Source organism: Misgurnus anguillicaudatus, chromosome 9 (assembly GCF_027580225.2).
Source record: "Misgurnus anguillicaudatus chromosome 9, ASM2758022v2, whole genome shotgun sequence".
Lineage (NCBI taxonomy): Eukaryota > Metazoa > Chordata > Actinopteri > Cypriniformes > Cobitidae > Misgurnus > Misgurnus anguillicaudatus.
Window position 1 is genome coordinate 18046235 of NC_073345.2, and position 17358 is coordinate 18063592.

Consider the following 17358-nt stretch of genomic DNA (forward strand, 5'->3'; position numbering starts at 1 on the left):
TCACATTCATGAACCCTTTTATTGGCTCACTGGGTAAAAATACATACATTCGCGATTGGGAAATACATTCCTTCATTTTCAACTCTCAAACACACAGACAAATAAAAAATAAAAGCACTGAGATTTGCTGTTGTTCGGTTCTTTTCCATCTGTTGTCAGCCATGCTCCCCCACTGCTGTCAATCCTGCTTGTATGACTGTGCATTTACAGTACAAGCATCAGTCATGGTGTTGACTCGCCCTGTCTCTCCTGTTCAATAGCTGCAGAAACATTTCACATATAAAGTCAGAAAAGAGTTAAGAAAAATTACTCAGATTCTTAGTCTTTAAATTCTTCAGAAATACTTTCAGTACTGTTGAAACATCCAGTCAGTAAATCATTTTGACCTAAAATCAAAATGCATACCTTGCAGCCCAAGACATCAATCGCACATTCACTTTATAGCATGCAACAGTGTTGTTTAAAGGAAAAATACAGTGTATATTTTTCCCAAACTTTGGAAACAAATATAGATTTGGAATCTGAATCTTTTACACCACACGCATGCTTCATTTACTTTATTCAATAGGTTTTCTGACAATGCCAGCTCTGTGTAGACTACAGGAAAAAGACTTAGACAATACAAAAACCTACATTTAACGTATTCACATTGATACCCTCTTCTGTTGTTTTAAGAACAAATACTCACTTTCTTTGGTTGGCAATGGGTTCTTCTCCTGGGTGTCTGTCTTCCTGAGTTTAGTTTTATCAAAAGTTGTAATTTCTGTCATGTTGGGTTTGTCAGCCATGGTGTTTGTTTGACTACAGACACAAAAAACAAGTTTGCTATATTTATATTAAATTTAATGAACTTGGATGAATAATATTTGACCTCAAGCTCAGACAGCCCACAAATAAAACAAAAGATTATGGATAAAAAAATGAATTTAGTTATCATTTGATTGTGAAAAAATGCCTATAGCCATGTATATAGGCCTATAGGATTTCTCACAATCACTGCCTGAGTAAGCCAACTGTTGGCCATCCTTTCTCTGCCTGGAGACTGGGAATGACTCAACCAGCTCTTTGTTCTGTATCATGCTTCTCAGAGACACGTGTTCTTTGCTTTTAATTTGAAACTGTCTATACACAATTTTCCTCCTCCTGAAAATAAATGAAAAGAACACAAATCTCTCTCTAAATGCAAATGCAGAATATGAGCGTAAAAAGTCTTACCTCGATGCACTGGATGGGTACGGATGGGGAAGTAGCTGTCTGCGTGTGTCAGCAGGGTCTGTCTTGTGTGTTGAGGTGGGGTCTATGCAGCTTTCTCCCAGGGCTTTTTGAATAGCCGTAACCACCTCCTTTTCTTTGTCTTTCTTTTCCACTCACATTACATGAAATATTCATGACTTTGAAAGGGAGGGGCGGATAATAAATCTGCTGATCCTGAGAGGCAGAGAAATGAAGCAGATTTGATTCAGTTACGCGTTAGTTATGTGAAAGGTTTAGGGAGTGCCATGTATTGGAGTGGACCACGTTGGGAGACATCAAAATATCTAGCTTGTTTTACAAATGGCAAATGTGATGGAAATAAAAGTAGCTTTATTTTAAAAAGAAAGTGAAATGAATAGACTGTATATTGTCCTTCTTATTATATGGCAACTTACCAAAAAATACATAAATGAACATTGACATGTTGAGTATTTATCAAAATAGATATGTGGTAAAAAAATCTCATGAGACGCCAAATATAACTTTTTATATTTTATATAATATACTGTTCTTCATATTATTCAACCAGATGCCTGATAAAGACATCTAATCTGGCATGACTAGACAGGTGGGCAAACATGAGGTTTAATGTGTATATATAAATGCCAACTGCTTCATATCTCAGCAACTGAGTCATAAAACACACCAGTCTGTGTCATACATCTGACACCAGACACATGGCACTTTCGGGCAGCTGAGTCTGAGCTCATCCATATGGTGAGGAAGTGACCATTGATCTATAAGTACCATACAGCTGTTCCTGCTCTCATTCTTTCAGAAGTACTAGAGATCACAGATTTAGATGAAACCGATAGTTTAATCTCTTTTAGCATCATTGTTGCATTATTCTGTTTCTCACAATCACAGTAAAAATTAGCCCTTCACCTTATGTAGACGTCTGTTTATTAGACTTGATGGATTATTATAAGAATATTTCAAAGTATTTCTACACAAACTCACCACCAGATGGACCCAGTGTCTTATTAACAGCATCTGTACACACAACATTTTCCTCATATGTGACTGTGACCCAGTTTGTGAAATGTATGTGTGTTTGTGATTTCATGTATAATGCAGTCTGTTATGGCCTTGGTTATCATTAAATATATCAAGGTTATATTTTCACACAATGTTCTTTACATTATATGATTATGATTATAAGATATGATTTTATGTAGATTACTGCAAATCACCAAAAATGACTTTAGCTGGGGTTTAATAGACTGGGTCACATATATGCATAAAGACATGTAATTGAAGCTTAATGGTCACGTTCTTTCTGATCACATTTTTTAAACAGATAGTTAGTGTGTAATGTTGCTATAATAGCATAAATAATAACTGTAAAATGATAACGCTCAAAGTTCATTGCAAGGCGATATATTTTCTTTAACAGAATTTGCCTTTTAAAGCCTACAGAGAACGGCCGGTTTGGACTACGGCCCTCTAGTTCTCGGATTAATGACGTCAATATTAGAGTGTTTGACTAAACTCCGCCCACAGGAATACGCCAGTCGCCTGCTAAGCTTACGAAAAGCTAAGCTGCTGTTGAATCACAACACACTAAACAAACTACACAATCAGAACCCGATAGTATTTTTGAAGGAGGGACTTCATTGAAGAAGGAAAACATCAGCCTGCTTTGAGGACAGTGAAAACAGCGGTTTACAGATAAGTAAGTTGTGTAAAAAAATACCGCGTTTTTACACGTGAAACATAAACACGTTATATTGCGCACTGTAAACACAATCAAAGCTTCAAAAACACAGAACGAACGGGACCTTTCAATTCTTTGCCTGTAATTGAAATGCATTCTTGAAATGCAATACTGGTATTTATAATTCACAATTCACATGCACATGATGTCTATCAAACTTTTGCAATTGAAAGAATATATCTGAAAATTGAATGTGAATCATTACCATTGGGGGTGCCTGTGTGTTTTTGTGTGTGTGTTGTAGGGCTATAATTAGTTTGATGTTGTGTGCATTAAATATCTTTACTCAAATTCTTTTCTCAATAACTGTTTATGGAAGAGAAGCAATTATTTCAACACACCTTTGGTCTTTAAACTGCAGAATGAAGGTGAATCATTGGGGGAAAATGTATGAAAAGTGTGAAATAATCACAGCAAACGGTAGGGGGAGACAATGTTGCTGTGTATGTAAAAAGATAGGGCCATATAGCCATTGTGGTTATTATACTTCTTGTCGGTTTGTCATGATTGCTTATAGATTGTTTAGATTTTTACAAATGTGAAAACACTGGAAATCTAAAGCTTACACATATTTAAGAATATACAAATTGTTATTTAATTACTACAGAACATAACAAAATCTCAACTGGTCAGCTGTAACTTGCTTTGTGGACGGTTCAACCACCCATGATGATCACCCAGCTGGCATGTCCTTTTGGTCAGAGTAGAATAAAAAGGCTTTTGAGGCACCCAACAAAAGCCCACATTGACAGATCTGTGCAAATCTAATATTTGCTGAGAAATGTCCATACTTCTCCTTTTTAAGCTCTCCTTCAAACAGATCAAATGTGCCGTGCTACAGCTTTTCAGAGTTCACTTCCCACATGTGCAAACAAACGCGTCCACCCCTGGACCTCTCAGCTAACACTTCATCCATAAACTATCAACCGTAGTTATTGAAAGGGTCATTGGTAGTGCAGCTTATAAAGGAGCAATGTGATACTTGAAACAGACCACTGATCCACTCCCACTGATCTTTAGGAGCAGAAAATAACTTTATATGGTACAGGTCCATGAATCACTTTTGGACACCGAAGGCAGTGCCAGTCCATAATGGTGAAGTGTGAAATTAGGCTTACACTTAAATGGCTAACAAAGGAAACACCTGCACTGCCTTGGAATATGCAGCATTATTCAACATGATCTCATAGCAAGTTGTGTTATAGTCACGCAAAATTTGATCAATTTATTCGTGTACATGGCACAAAATTCAGCTTTTTATGTCTTTTTCTTGACACTCGTGACAATAGTTTTTTGTGCCTGTGGCACGACTTTCTTTTTCGTGTCATTTTATGTATTGTTTTCTCCTTTTTTACTATTTTTAAATCATTGACGCTTGGGGTTAGATTTGGGGTTTGGGTTAGGATGTACTTTTATGTATTGGTTTCTACATGTTTTTCTTCGGCTTTTAAAACTATTTTTGCCTGGAGTTGGGGTTAGAGTTGGGATTTGGGTTAGGATGTCTAAAAATGTAACAGAAAGTGATTCTAACCCCAACCCCAAGCGACAATAGTAAGAAAATAGGAAAAACAATACATGATACGTGCAACACACACACAAAAAATTCCATGGAAGTGTCACGAAAATGACATTTGTGCTCAAGGCACGAAAAAAGCTGAATTTCGTGCAATGGACACAGATAAATGTATCAAATTTTGCGTGACTACAACACGACTTTCCATGAGATCAATCTACATTATTTGATGTGGTGACATCAGTTTAACTGAAACAATGAAACTATCGAGAAGACCCTACCCCTTACAGGTAGGTAAATAAGTATTGCTATTTTGCAAGTTCTCCTACTTAAAAATCATGGACGGGTCTTAAAGTGTCATCGTAGGTGGATGTCCACTGTGAGAGACATAATCAAAAAAAAAATCCAGAAATCACAATGTATGATTGTAACTATTTATTTGTATGATTCAACTGCAATAAGTATTTGAACACCTGAGAAAGTCAATGTTAATATTTGGTACAGTAGCTTTTGTTTTGCAATTACAGAGGTCAAACATTTCCTGTAGTTTTTCACCAGGTTTGCACACACTGCAGGAGGGATTTTGGCCCACTCCTCCACACAGATCTTCTCTAGATCAGTCAGGTTTCTGGCCTGTCTCTGTGAAACACAGAGTTTGAGCTCCCTCCAGAGATTCTCAATTGGGTTTAGGTCTGAAGACTGGCTAGGCCACACCAGAACCTAGATATGCTTCTTACAATGCCATTCCTTAATTATCCTGGCTGTGTGCTTCAGGTCATTGTCAATGTTGGAAGACACAGCCTCGACCCATCTTCAATGCTCTAACTGAGGGAAGGAGGTTGTTCCCCAAAATCTTGCAATACATGGCCACCGTCATCCTCTCCTTAACACAGTGCAGTCGCCCTGTCCCATGTGCAGCCATGTTCATCCAATAATAGTTTAATTTATTTATTTTATTTAATAATAAAAGATAATGAATTTCAAACAGAACCAATCATATTATTATAAGTACCTATGCATAAATAAATTGATATAGTATGTATAGAACTATTTTATACTTCATAGTTTTCTTTATTTTACTTAATAATAAAAGATAATGAATTTTAAACTGAAGTTACTGAACCAATCATATTTTTATTAATATAAGTACATACACTTATATAATACATATAGAAGTATTTTTTTTTAAATGCCTCGACACCAACCTGACTCCTTCACGCGACTGACTGTCACTGCCAGCACTTTCAACTGTCCTCGCGGCTGCTGCAACTTTCAATCTACTCTATAAAACAAAAAGGCGACAAAAAGGTCCTATTGTCTTTGATTAAGAGGGGCTGGACACACCAAAACATTTAAACGCGGCCGAATGCCAGCTGTTTTTCAGCCGAGCGCTTTGGTAGCTGTGATACTTCAGCTGTGAGCCGGTTGGTTGCTGTGGTAATGTCCCGCCCCTCCTCCACTGTAATTGGACGGCCCTGTGAGAACTGACATTTACGAGCGGAGCGTTTCACTCAAAGTTTAATATTTTTGAACCCCGAGCGCCGGGTTTAGCGCGGAAAAACCCCGCTAGCTGCTTGCTTATTTGAAAAACGCTGAGTTTCCATTGGAATCAATTGAAAACATGCGCCGGCTGCAGGCGTAAAAGCTTTGGTGTGTCCAGCCCCAGCTTCAGTATAATTTTCGGGACAATTAGAGCAGGATTCGGGATTTGGGACAGCAGCTTAGATTTCGGGACTGTCCCGAATTTTTCGGGACTTCTGGTCACCCTATTTTTCACCTTTCTTAGGATCATTGAGACCCCACAAGCTGAGATCTTGCATGGAGCTCCAGTCCAATGGAGATTGACAGTCATGTTTAGCTTCTTCCATTTTCTAATGATTGCTCCAACAGTGGACCTTTATTCACCAAGCTGCTTGGCAATTTCCCCGTAGCCCTTTCAAGCCTTGTGGAGGTGTACAATTTTGTCTCCAGCTCTTTGGTCTTGGCCATGTTAGTAGTTGGCCATGTTAGTAGTTGGATTCTTACTGATTGTATGGGGTGGACAGGTGTCTTTATGCAGCTAACGACCTCAAACAAGTGCATCTAATTTAGGAGGAGGTGGACATTTTAAAGGCAGACTAAGGGGCCAGTCACACCAAAAGCGCTTTAAACGCTTGCAAACGCAAGGCGCGACGCGGCTTTTCATATTGCTAAGCAACCACCGAGTCAGCTGTTTTGTCAATCAAATATTGAAGCGTGAGCACTCTTTTGCTGTTAACTGTCATATTAGCAGAAACTTTAAAAAGAGGGCGCTTGCTCTGACCTTGTTTGAGGGTGAGAGGTGCACAAACACGCAGGAGAGAATGAGCGAGTGGAGTCCGGTTCTTCAAAGCAACTGTAAACTACCCTCACCTCAACGTAAGGCCCGCCTCTCCCCTCATTCAATTAGACAATGAAAAGACGCGAATGACGTCAGGCGCCTTTATGGCACAGTCCAGAAAAAACATACTGTAAGAAAACATAGAGGGTGGAACACTTCAGTATCTAAAGAGCATTTGATTGGACAGGAAATTTGATGAGAGTGTGGGTGATGTCATAAAAATTCTAGCCTTTTTTAGTGCACAAAACTATAGGTTTTGAATGCTTATATCTTCTGTATAAGAATTGTGTCATTGTTTTGGACCATACCAGTTTATATTTATTCTTAGCCTAACAAATTAATATACGTAAAGGAAAAAAGTTGAATTTTAATTTTATTGGGGCTTTAAGACAAGTTTACAACTGCATTATTAGAGATTTTGAAGGGTTCACTCATCATCATTGAGCAAAAAACATATTGCGTGAAATATTAAAACCTAAATAAAATAAATAAAGTCGTGAAACAATCACCTATTATTCACTATTTTTCTGCCACAAATATTGCATTTGTTCATAGCAACTCTAAAACTCTAAATAGGTTGTTCAGGCACATTTACTCAATACAATTTTATAATGACGGTTTCATAACTGCTGCACAAATAAGCATTTTGAGCAACGGACTAGAACAACAAATTCCCCGTTTAATAGCGTATTTTCTACCTTGTCATTACCGTTATGAAACTCTTTTGACCTCAAATTGCCAAAACTCCTCAAACTGAGCGTTCGAAACAGCCAACAGGTGTGAATCACAATGCGTTCTCTGCTGCTTAAACTAATCTAGGGCAACGCTGACGTGTGAGTCATTCTGCGCCAAAAAGCTTCGTTTAAATCTCAAACGAGCCAATAGAACATCCATCCTTGGAAACTGTGGAGGGCTTTCATAAGAGCCGTCGTCATGGCAACTGTGTACTAATGGAAGTCATGACAAAGGGATTGTGCACGCCACCCAGGTCTGACAAAGTTACAGGCAAGCGATTGTGAATGTGTGAGGACAAAAGCAGGACGGGGACGGAGAAGTGGCTGGATTGTGAAGGAAAGCACTCTTGTGTGACTGTATAAGAAAAACAGGATGGGTTTGTAACAGCGTTGAGCGGCCAGCTGTGTATAGGCAGAAAGAGACTGCAGACTGCTCGCTACATTTCTGAAGGTGCGTTCTCTGACGCTTGGTTATGTAAATGCACTTAGACATGAAGGTGGTTTACATAATAGCTGTAGTGTAAAGATCCATTACCAAGGTGTACTGTGCATCTGGAAATTCACACCATGATCCCCCTGCCTATAAAACTTGATCTCTTTTCCTTCCAACTGAATTAACAGAGGTGACTTTTCGTGTTGCAGTCTATTTTCCAACTGTGTCTAATGAGTTAAGGCAATTGGGAAACACCTTTGGCTTGGGGAACCGTCCACCTCGGATCACCAGACATGTCTTCTTGTATTGTAAAAAAAACCCACAGATATAATCTTAATACGGTAGTTTATAAATGATAAAGAAAATGTGATAGACATGGTGCTTATAGTGTATTTATTAGTGTGGACAGTGTTAAGGTGATGGAGGAGTCCTGCGGTTACTCAAACATACACTTACAGAAACATCTGTTCGGAGAAAATACCCATAGGGATTGTGTGTAGCAACGTCTGAAACACAAGGTCCCTTGAGTTTTTATTCTGTAGACCAAGCTTTACCTTTGTTCCCCATGAGAGATTTATGGATGGTTGGCAAATCTGTTTTGGGAACTAAGTGAGAGCGAGTGAAACATGAAGAGTTTGAGATATTCTGATATCCATTTCTCCCCAAGGACTTCATGTTATGTCACATTTTCCATTGAACAACAACATAAACCTTATTATTAGAAAGATATTGAATTTTATTTGGTTGCAAATGAAGGTCTAACAGGACACTTTTTACTCATTTGTAAGCACTGATGGTTTGAAATGTGGCAGGAAAAGGCCATTTGTCTTGAAGAAAATGAAAACAATAGCATTCAAAAGCACAAACGCTGTGACTCACAATATAGGCGCCCACTTCATATAGAATCTATGGCTGTTATTATCAAATCAGAATGTCTCGGTGTCACACTTTTTATGAAGAAACACAACAGCCTATCGCTCACTACCTTTCAGCTGTGTTATGCGCAATATGCATAATCACTGATTATGGCATCGGGGTCCTTTGAGAGAAGATGGGAGGAAACTGTGAGAGCTAAAACCGCCGCTCAAATATCTATCATCCAAAGTTTCAGCGTGGTACTGTCTTGCCACCTACTGCTCCACATTTTTCATATGACTTCAACAATGAACTTTAATTTCACAAAGAAGGCATTTCTTTGGAAAAGTGACAGGAAGAAGTGTGGGTGTATGAAATATTGCCCTCATATCATGATAGGCGCTTTCACATGCAGCCTTTTTCCGTAAATTCAACAGAATTTTTCTGTTTGCAGGTCAGAAGTTCCCAGAAGTCCTTTTGTGCTCCGGAAAGAATTTTTTTTATATTTTAACACTTTCTTTTTGTGTCAAGAGGTTTAGAAGAGAAGAAAGGTTATAAAATGTAAGAGTTAGAGTTTTGTACATCCAATGAATGTAAAACATTAAAATGTGCAAATATAACTGAATAAAACCGTCACATACATGTACAGTAAGTAGAATGTTACTTTAAATCTAATTTTTATCTTGCGTAATCTAATTCCATTTTTGGTAAAATTCCCTCATATCGTATAAGTGGATTTTTTGGTACAACCCTATTGTACAGATAAATACAAGCAGATGAATTGGTTTTTCACACTCTCCTAAATCGTATGTAGCCAATTACCAGAATCACCAGAGCCTGACCTGCAGATTATGAGCAACTGAAAGGACATTTTGTGCTATTTTTTACAGAAATCCCTCCGTCAGCCATCATGCTATATGGTTGCTCACTCTATATAAAAACCTTTTTCTTTTCCTTTTTCAGTAGGCTTTGATTTTACAATTTCTTTTAAATATTTGTAACTTTGTAATGCATTTCTTATATTATTGCCTCTTTAAGATAAATCATTTTATTGTTTTCCTCACTGTTGTAAGTCGCTTTGGATAAAAGCATTCGTAGAAAACTGTCTACATGTAAATGTTATCAGTTTCTTGGTTTTAATGTCCTGGTCCTCCATGGCATTCCAAAGGTCTGTTTACATTATAACGATAACGTTAACTATAACTATATTACGTCCACATCACCAGACGATAACGATAACATGCTTATTCGCTCACATGCGCGGTACTCACGCAAATTACTTGCCTTTAATGGCATTAACTAATATTGCATATTTCTTGTAATAAAACTTTTGCAGTTGTTTACATTCAATTCAATTCAATTTTATTTATATAGCGCTTTTCACAATACTCAATTGTTTCAAAGCAGCTTTACATTAATAGAAGCAGTAAAAGCACAGAAAAACGACAGATAGCACAACATAATACACAATAGCATAAGCAGTCAAATTTGCTGCGGCTATGACGCGACATTATGAGCAAGCGTATTACTATTGTAACGTCTAGGAGAAGAAGCTAAGTTAAGCCCAAGCAGGCTACCTCCCCGGGGTAAAAAACCCCTAGGAGAAAAAAAACAAAAACCCCGGGTTGTTTAGCCGAGGAAATAAAAAAAAAGTCCTAGGAGGGAAAAACCCTTTGGAGATATACATGTATACACACACATATATACGGATAAGGAGCTTAAGCGGAGATTAAGCGGAGATTAAGCAGAGATTAAGCGGATATTAAGTGGGTCCTGCCTGTGGTCGTTGGTCAGGCATCAGCTGGGCATCACATTGAAGGATGACCAGTAGATCAGAGGTGTGCCGACTTTCACATCTACCGGAACTGGGTCTGTTTGTCCCATTGTCCTCAGGGTCAATGGGACCCAGGGACGAGACCGGGAGAGAAAAACAAAATCATATCAGCGTAGGGGCCGTTTACATGTAATGCAAGTGTCACACAGTGATGTGGTTTAATCAGCTTAGTTTCAGACAGACTAACTATTGCGGCATAATTATATTATCCACAGTTGAGGATTTTGCAAATTGGAGGCCCACTGCGACGGTATATATGGTAACTAAGGGTCACCTTCCGATTTTTAAGAGAAAATGAAACCTGTCGACCCGTTTGACTAAGGCCTGTAACCCCACTGTCGTCGTTAATGCAGGTTCAGTGGCAAACGGGTCTATATTGCATACTATTTACAAGATCACGAGAAAACGCCAACATCGCAACCTGACCATACGTGTCAACCCGTTTGACTAAGGCTGGAGGCCCCACTGTCGTCGTTAATGCAGGTTCAGTGGCCAATGGGTCTGTATGGCATACTATTCACAAGACACAAGAAAGCGCCAAAATCGCAACCCGACCATACGTGCCAACCCGTTTGACTAAGGCCAGAAGCCCCACTGTCGTCGTTAATGCAGGTTCAGTGGCAAACGGGTCTGTATGGCATACTATTCGCAATATAAAGAAAGTGCCAAAATCACAACCCAACCATACGTGCCAACCCGTTTGACTAAGGCCAGAAGCCCCACTGTCGTCGTTAATGCAGGTTCAGTGGCAAACGGGTCTGTATGGCATACTATTCGCAATATAAAGAAAGTGCCAAAATCACAACCCAACCATACGTGCCAACCCGTTTGACTAAGGCTGGAGGCCCCACTGTCGTCGTTAATGCAGGTTCAGTGGCAAACGGGTCTGTATGGCATACTATTCGCAATACAAAGAAAGCGCCAAAATCACAACCCAACCATACGTGCCAACCCGTTTGACTAAGGCTGGAGGCCCCACTGTCGTCGTTAATGCAGGTTCAGTGGCAAACGGGTTTGTATGGCATACTATTCACAAGACACAGAAAGCGCCAAAATCACAACCTAACCATACGTGCCAACCCGTTTGACTAAGGCTGGAGGCCCCACTGTCGTCATTAATGCAGGTTCAGTGGCAAACGGGTTTGTATGGCATACTATTCACAAGAACACAAAAGTTCCAAAATCGCAATCTGACTATAGGTTAAGATAAGGTTTTTATTTATTTATTTGGTTGGTCTGTGTTATGACCGCGAGTGCTTTGTTCCGTACAGATAACTATTTCGAGTTAAGTACTTTTACTAGACAAATTATGCGAATGCTTTGTTGAAGAGAAAAGTTTTAAGTCTAGATTTAAAATTATCGACTGTGTCTGATTCTCGGACATCGGTTGGTAAATCATTCCAGAGCTTAGGGGCTAAGTAGGAAAATGACTTTCCACTTTTAGACACTTTTGATAGTCTAGGGATAATCAAGAGACCAGAATTTTGCGACCGTAGTGTGCGTGATGGATTGTATTCTGATAGTAATTCTCTAAGATATGAGGGTGCTAGGCCATTTAAAGCTTTGTAGGTGATTAGTGATATTTTAAATTGTATGCGATATTTAACTGGTAGCCAGTGTAAAGATGCCAGAATTGGGCTTATGTGGTCATACTTTTTAGATCGAGTAAGTACCCTTGCGGAAGCGTTTTGAACTAGCTGAAGCTTGTTTACTTGATTTGCATGGCATCCCCCGAGTAGCGAGTTACAATAGTCTATTCTAGAGGTCATAAAAGCATGGATAAGCTTCTCTGCGTCAGATGTAGACAGTATATGGCGTATTTTCGAGATAATGTCACTTAACTCTTTCCCCGCCATTGACGAGATATCTCGTCAATCAAGAGAAAACGCTTCCCCGCCAATGACGAGTATTTCCGTCTTTCCGCAATATCACTATTATCCATTTCCGCAACTTTTTAAAACCGGAAGTATTGCCCTATGGCAAGCTGCTGCATGTCCGTGTCTGTTTTAAAGATCGCTCTGAATGGGATCTCTATGAAAAGTCCGTCACAAAAATGAAATTATCTCAGCTTTTTGCTCAAAATGTGGTGTTTTTGCAGGAACCTACCCATATTCAAAAGCTGATTACAAAAGAACTACTGAAGGTAGGATGAAACGTTTTTTTTGTTTGAAAGCAGAGGGTCTGTTCTTTCATTTGGTATATTGTATGTTTATATATTTGAAGAAGAACATTTTCTGGAAGGCATTAAACTTTTGTGAAAATCATGAAAAACGCTGGCGCTGGCTGGCAACTTTAAAAAAAAAACGCTGGCAGTGAAAGAGTTAATATGTAAAAATGCTGTTCTTTTTTGCATTTACAAGCAAATTTAATTAAAAACACTCTGCATTTCGCATAAAGGGCCATTCACATTATAAAAATAACTATAACGTTAACTATAACGTTAACCAGTGTTGGGGGTAACGCATTACAAGTAGCGTGTATTACGTAATAATATTACTTTTCTGAAGTAACGGGTAAAGTAACGCACAGAGGTGGAAAAAGTACTAAAATATTGTACTCAAGTAAAAGTAAAGTTACTTTAATAAAATTTTACTTAAGTAAAAGTAAAGTTACTTGTCTAAAAATCTACTCAAGTAAAAGTAAAAAGTAAGTCATTTTAACTTTACTCAGAGTAAAAGTTCCTTTTTTTACAGCAGGAAGAGATGGAGGATTCTAGTATAGTTCAAAAACAACAAGGGAATATACATCTCAAACTAGTTGTTTTTAATTGTAGGAACATCTTTACAATTAAAGTGCAATAACAAAAAGTTAATAAAATAAAAAGCTTTTTTAAAGTAAGAAACATTTATGGAATTGTTTAATGATTTTTACATGGAGTTATGCACTTTTGAAGGTGGTCAGCAGCTTGTAAATACAATCACTAAGGTTGTAATTGATGTATTGCTGGTAACATACATTATTTTATTAAACTATATATCTAGTTTAAATGAGCATATAATGAGATGAGTGCCATGTCTATATACATTTGACACGTTTATTATCTTCTTACCTCCCTGGGTACCTGATGACCTTTATTCTTCTCTATCTCTCTCTCTCGCGCGCGCTCTCTCTCTCTTGCTCTCTCTCTCTCTCTCTCTTGCTCTCTCTCTCTCTCTTGCTCTCTCTCTGCTATGTCTAATGACCTGCGCATTCTCGAGGACGTTTTGAAGTTCTGTTTGACTTGACGCGAAGCTGCTAGACGTCGGAAGATAATGCGCATGGTATTAAAAACGCGTCGTGCAATTTCGTACTTAAGAGCATGAATCCTCCTACCTTTCATAGAAATGAAACACTCGCTTCGCGTCAGTGGAAAGTGGTCGCTTAAATATGACGAGGGGTTTCTTTCATAAGATTTGAACTGAGGCGGGTCTGCATTAGCGCGCGCCTGTCTCGTCCGTCTCCATGGTTCTTTTTGCGCGTTCCCAGGGCCCCGCCCATTTACATCCGTTGCGCGTCTTTATCCCCTTGCTTTTAAAAATATTTTTTTACTCAGTAACGGATATGATTTAAAATGTAGCGAAGTACAATACTTTAAATAAAACATACTTAAGTAAAAGTAACAGTACAGATTTTAAAAACTACTCAAAAAAGTAAAAATACACAAAAAAACTACTCAATTACAGTAACGTGAGTAAATGTAATTCGTTACTTTCCACCTCTGGTAACGCATTACTTTATAAATGTACACATTAATATTTAAGTTATGTTACTTTTTTAAAAAAGTAATGTGAGTTACTTTTCAGTTGAATTAATTTGATAAAAAAAATAATGTTCTGAATTAAACTGAACTGTACGTGCATCTGAGTCAGAAATGGAGATGGCAGGCCAGAGCTTGACATTTTTGCACAAAAGTAGCGCAAAAGTAACTTAAAAGTAACATATTACTTTCCATGAAAAGTAACGCAATTAGTTTTGGGGGAGTAACTTAATATTGTAATGCATTACTTTTAAAAGTAACTTTCTCCAACACTGACGATAACTATATAAGTGTCTACACTACTGGACGATAATGATAACTTTATGCTAATTCGCTTGCGAGGCACAGTACTCACACAAATCATTCACCTTCAATGGCATTAACTAATATTGCATGTTTTCTTTACTAAAAACGCTCGTAATTGTTCATGTGCCATTTAATGTATAAGTATGCTGTTCTTGTTGCATTTACACAGCGGGTATAACCAGCAAGATGTCCTCAACACGCCACTTTTGCGTAACTCTAAACAGTGAATCTAGTAGTTTGTGTAATCTAATATCTTACTATTTGGCGTAGTCAGTGTGGTAGAAAAAAAGCATTACCTAGTGAATTTCACAGGAACTGCATCAGCGCTGGATACCTGAGGTAATTTTATGTTATGGACCTCAGCAATGCACTTGAATTTCAAATAGATTTGATTGGCTGTCAAGGGTTTATCATTCATCAGGTGGGGAAAAATCGTTTAGAATGTGATCCCAACAATATCGTTCATTGTGTCGTTATCATTATAGTTGTGGTGTGAACTCTGCTATTCTCTTTATTATAAAAGATATAATCTTTTTTTAATTGTTATAGTTATTGTTTATCTTTATAATGTGAACGGCCCTAAAGTCCCTCTGTAGTCGATAATTTTATCATTTAAATATCTTCTTTAAGCATCATAATAGCATATGTAAAAGTTTTTCCTGTGACAGCAATTTCTTTATCCTTTGAAAAAGCTTGAAAGTAACTCAGTAACTTAGTATAGGCGGATCTATGAATACGCAAATTAGTCCACACCTCTACTCAATTGCACAGCTCGCACTATAGATATGAATATGCAAATTAGTCCTCACCTCCACTGTGTCGCACCACCTCAGACCAGAGATATGCTGGTTTCGCACAATGCATTAAACACATTAAAATACATTAGAAAATTAAGATTTATTTATTTTAAGACATACAATCATTGTAGTTTCATTCTTACCTTGAAATGTAACGGTTGCTTATCTAAAATTGAACCCGAAATATTAAACCTTGATGACGCGATCGACCAACGCGACTTCCGGAGAACACACCCGTAATCCTGTTCGGGACGTGTTCGGCGGAAATGACACGAATGGCCGCCCTAGGCCCAATTCATTGCCAGTTATGGGTAATTAACTTGGCTGAGACTTGGGCCAGTTATGTGTTGTCTATGTGAGAACTGTAATATTTATTGTCAATTAAACCTTTGATAGAGACCTGGCATGCTGCAGGGGTATCATTCAGAAATCCTGTTGTGATAAGTGACCAAGGAATTTACTTCACCAGAAAGTAGGACATGACAATATACTGTATGAGGCTCACTTAATCTGTTTACAGGCATGTTTAGGGTCTGGATCACAGGGGTTTAATATGCATATTAAAGCAAAGACTTCCATCCCCATCTGCTTTCTATCACTCCCATTACATATAAGGGAGAGATGTTATCAGTGCTTTAAGTGGGCCGGAACGCCCCGGTACTCAGTACCGCCACTTCTAAAAATAGCTCTTGAGCGTACCACCACTTCTCCGTGCGCCCAGAACGTGCTTTTAGCATACCGGAACGCTCATTTGCACATCTGTTTAAAAATCAGAGGTTTAATTTAATCCTTTGGCTGCGCTGCTGCTTTTCAGAGCGCCCTTAATGTACGCTTCCTAATTCGTCCCACCGAGAGCAGAGACTACATTACCCATACACCCTTGCGTTTACAAGTTAAAAGCGCATGCGTCCGTCAGTCAGTGTCAACGTGCTCTGGAGAGGTGTGTGTTTGTGTGTGAAACGCGCAAACATAGCTGCTCGGTTAAAATGAAAATACAATGAACACGTAATATGCCCTCCTTGTTTTAGACTCTGAGTAGTAAAAGAACACCTTCAGAATCAGAGGACTCGCTGACATCCCACCAAGCCAGAATGATAGCTGCAGGTCAGACGCAAGCCTTGTAGGTAGGCTACGTGATAATCTCCGTTGTCGTGGCTGTCAGTTTGGTTCCCCTCGACGCAACTTTGGATTTCCTCAGGCCATGTGCAGAAAACATTCTTGAAATTATAATATACATGTAGTTTAATTGCTAAACTACAAGTAAACGAAATTTCAATGAATTTGAACGACGTGCACAGTAGTTTTACCACCCGCAAAATGTAAAACAATGGGACAAAATAAATGACTTTCGAGTTTCAAATGGCCAGTATTTTGTTATTCTTGAACCCATAGACATGGGCTTGGTGTCATTTTAAAGTTTTTTTTCAAGCTCTTTCTATCTGAACAACTAGTTTTAGCATTTAACCATGCTGAACATTTTACTTACATATCTACCTTTTGCACATTTTATTTATGTTCAAAAGCTCTTTCTACAGTAGCTCTTTATAATGGTATTTTTTCAAAATCCTTTTGCACATTTTATTTATGTTCAGTAGCTATTTCTAGCTCAAGCAAATACACAAATTTAAAAAAGGATTTATTATTTTTTACATGGTCGTCTGTTGACTGCTGAATAAAAAAACCCCTTCAATATAGGAGTCGAGTCAGCAAAAAAACAAATAAAATTAAAACTGCAAGCAGTGATGGAAGGGCCCTCGCACTCATGTGCACCGCCACTCTATGGCCTTAGTAAAGCAATAAACCAGGGGGATTGAAATTTC

The 17358-nt window shown here is 38.3% G+C and overlaps 1 protein-coding gene across 1 annotated transcript; it reads right to left on the bottom strand.

The window, feature by feature from the left end:
- On the bottom strand, positions 1-1374 carry tmsb (thymosin, beta). Its single transcript, XM_055181206.2, has 3 exons — positions 1216-1374; positions 689-801; positions 1-260 (listed from the first exon to the last, which is right to left on the bottom strand). The coding sequence occupies exons 2-3, from the start codon at positions 786-788 to the stop codon at positions 223-225; spliced, it is 138 nt and encodes a 45-aa protein (XP_055037181.1). The 5' UTR covers positions 789-801; positions 1216-1374; the 3' UTR covers positions 1-222.
- Between the last annotated feature and the right edge of the window lie 15984 nt (positions 1375-17358).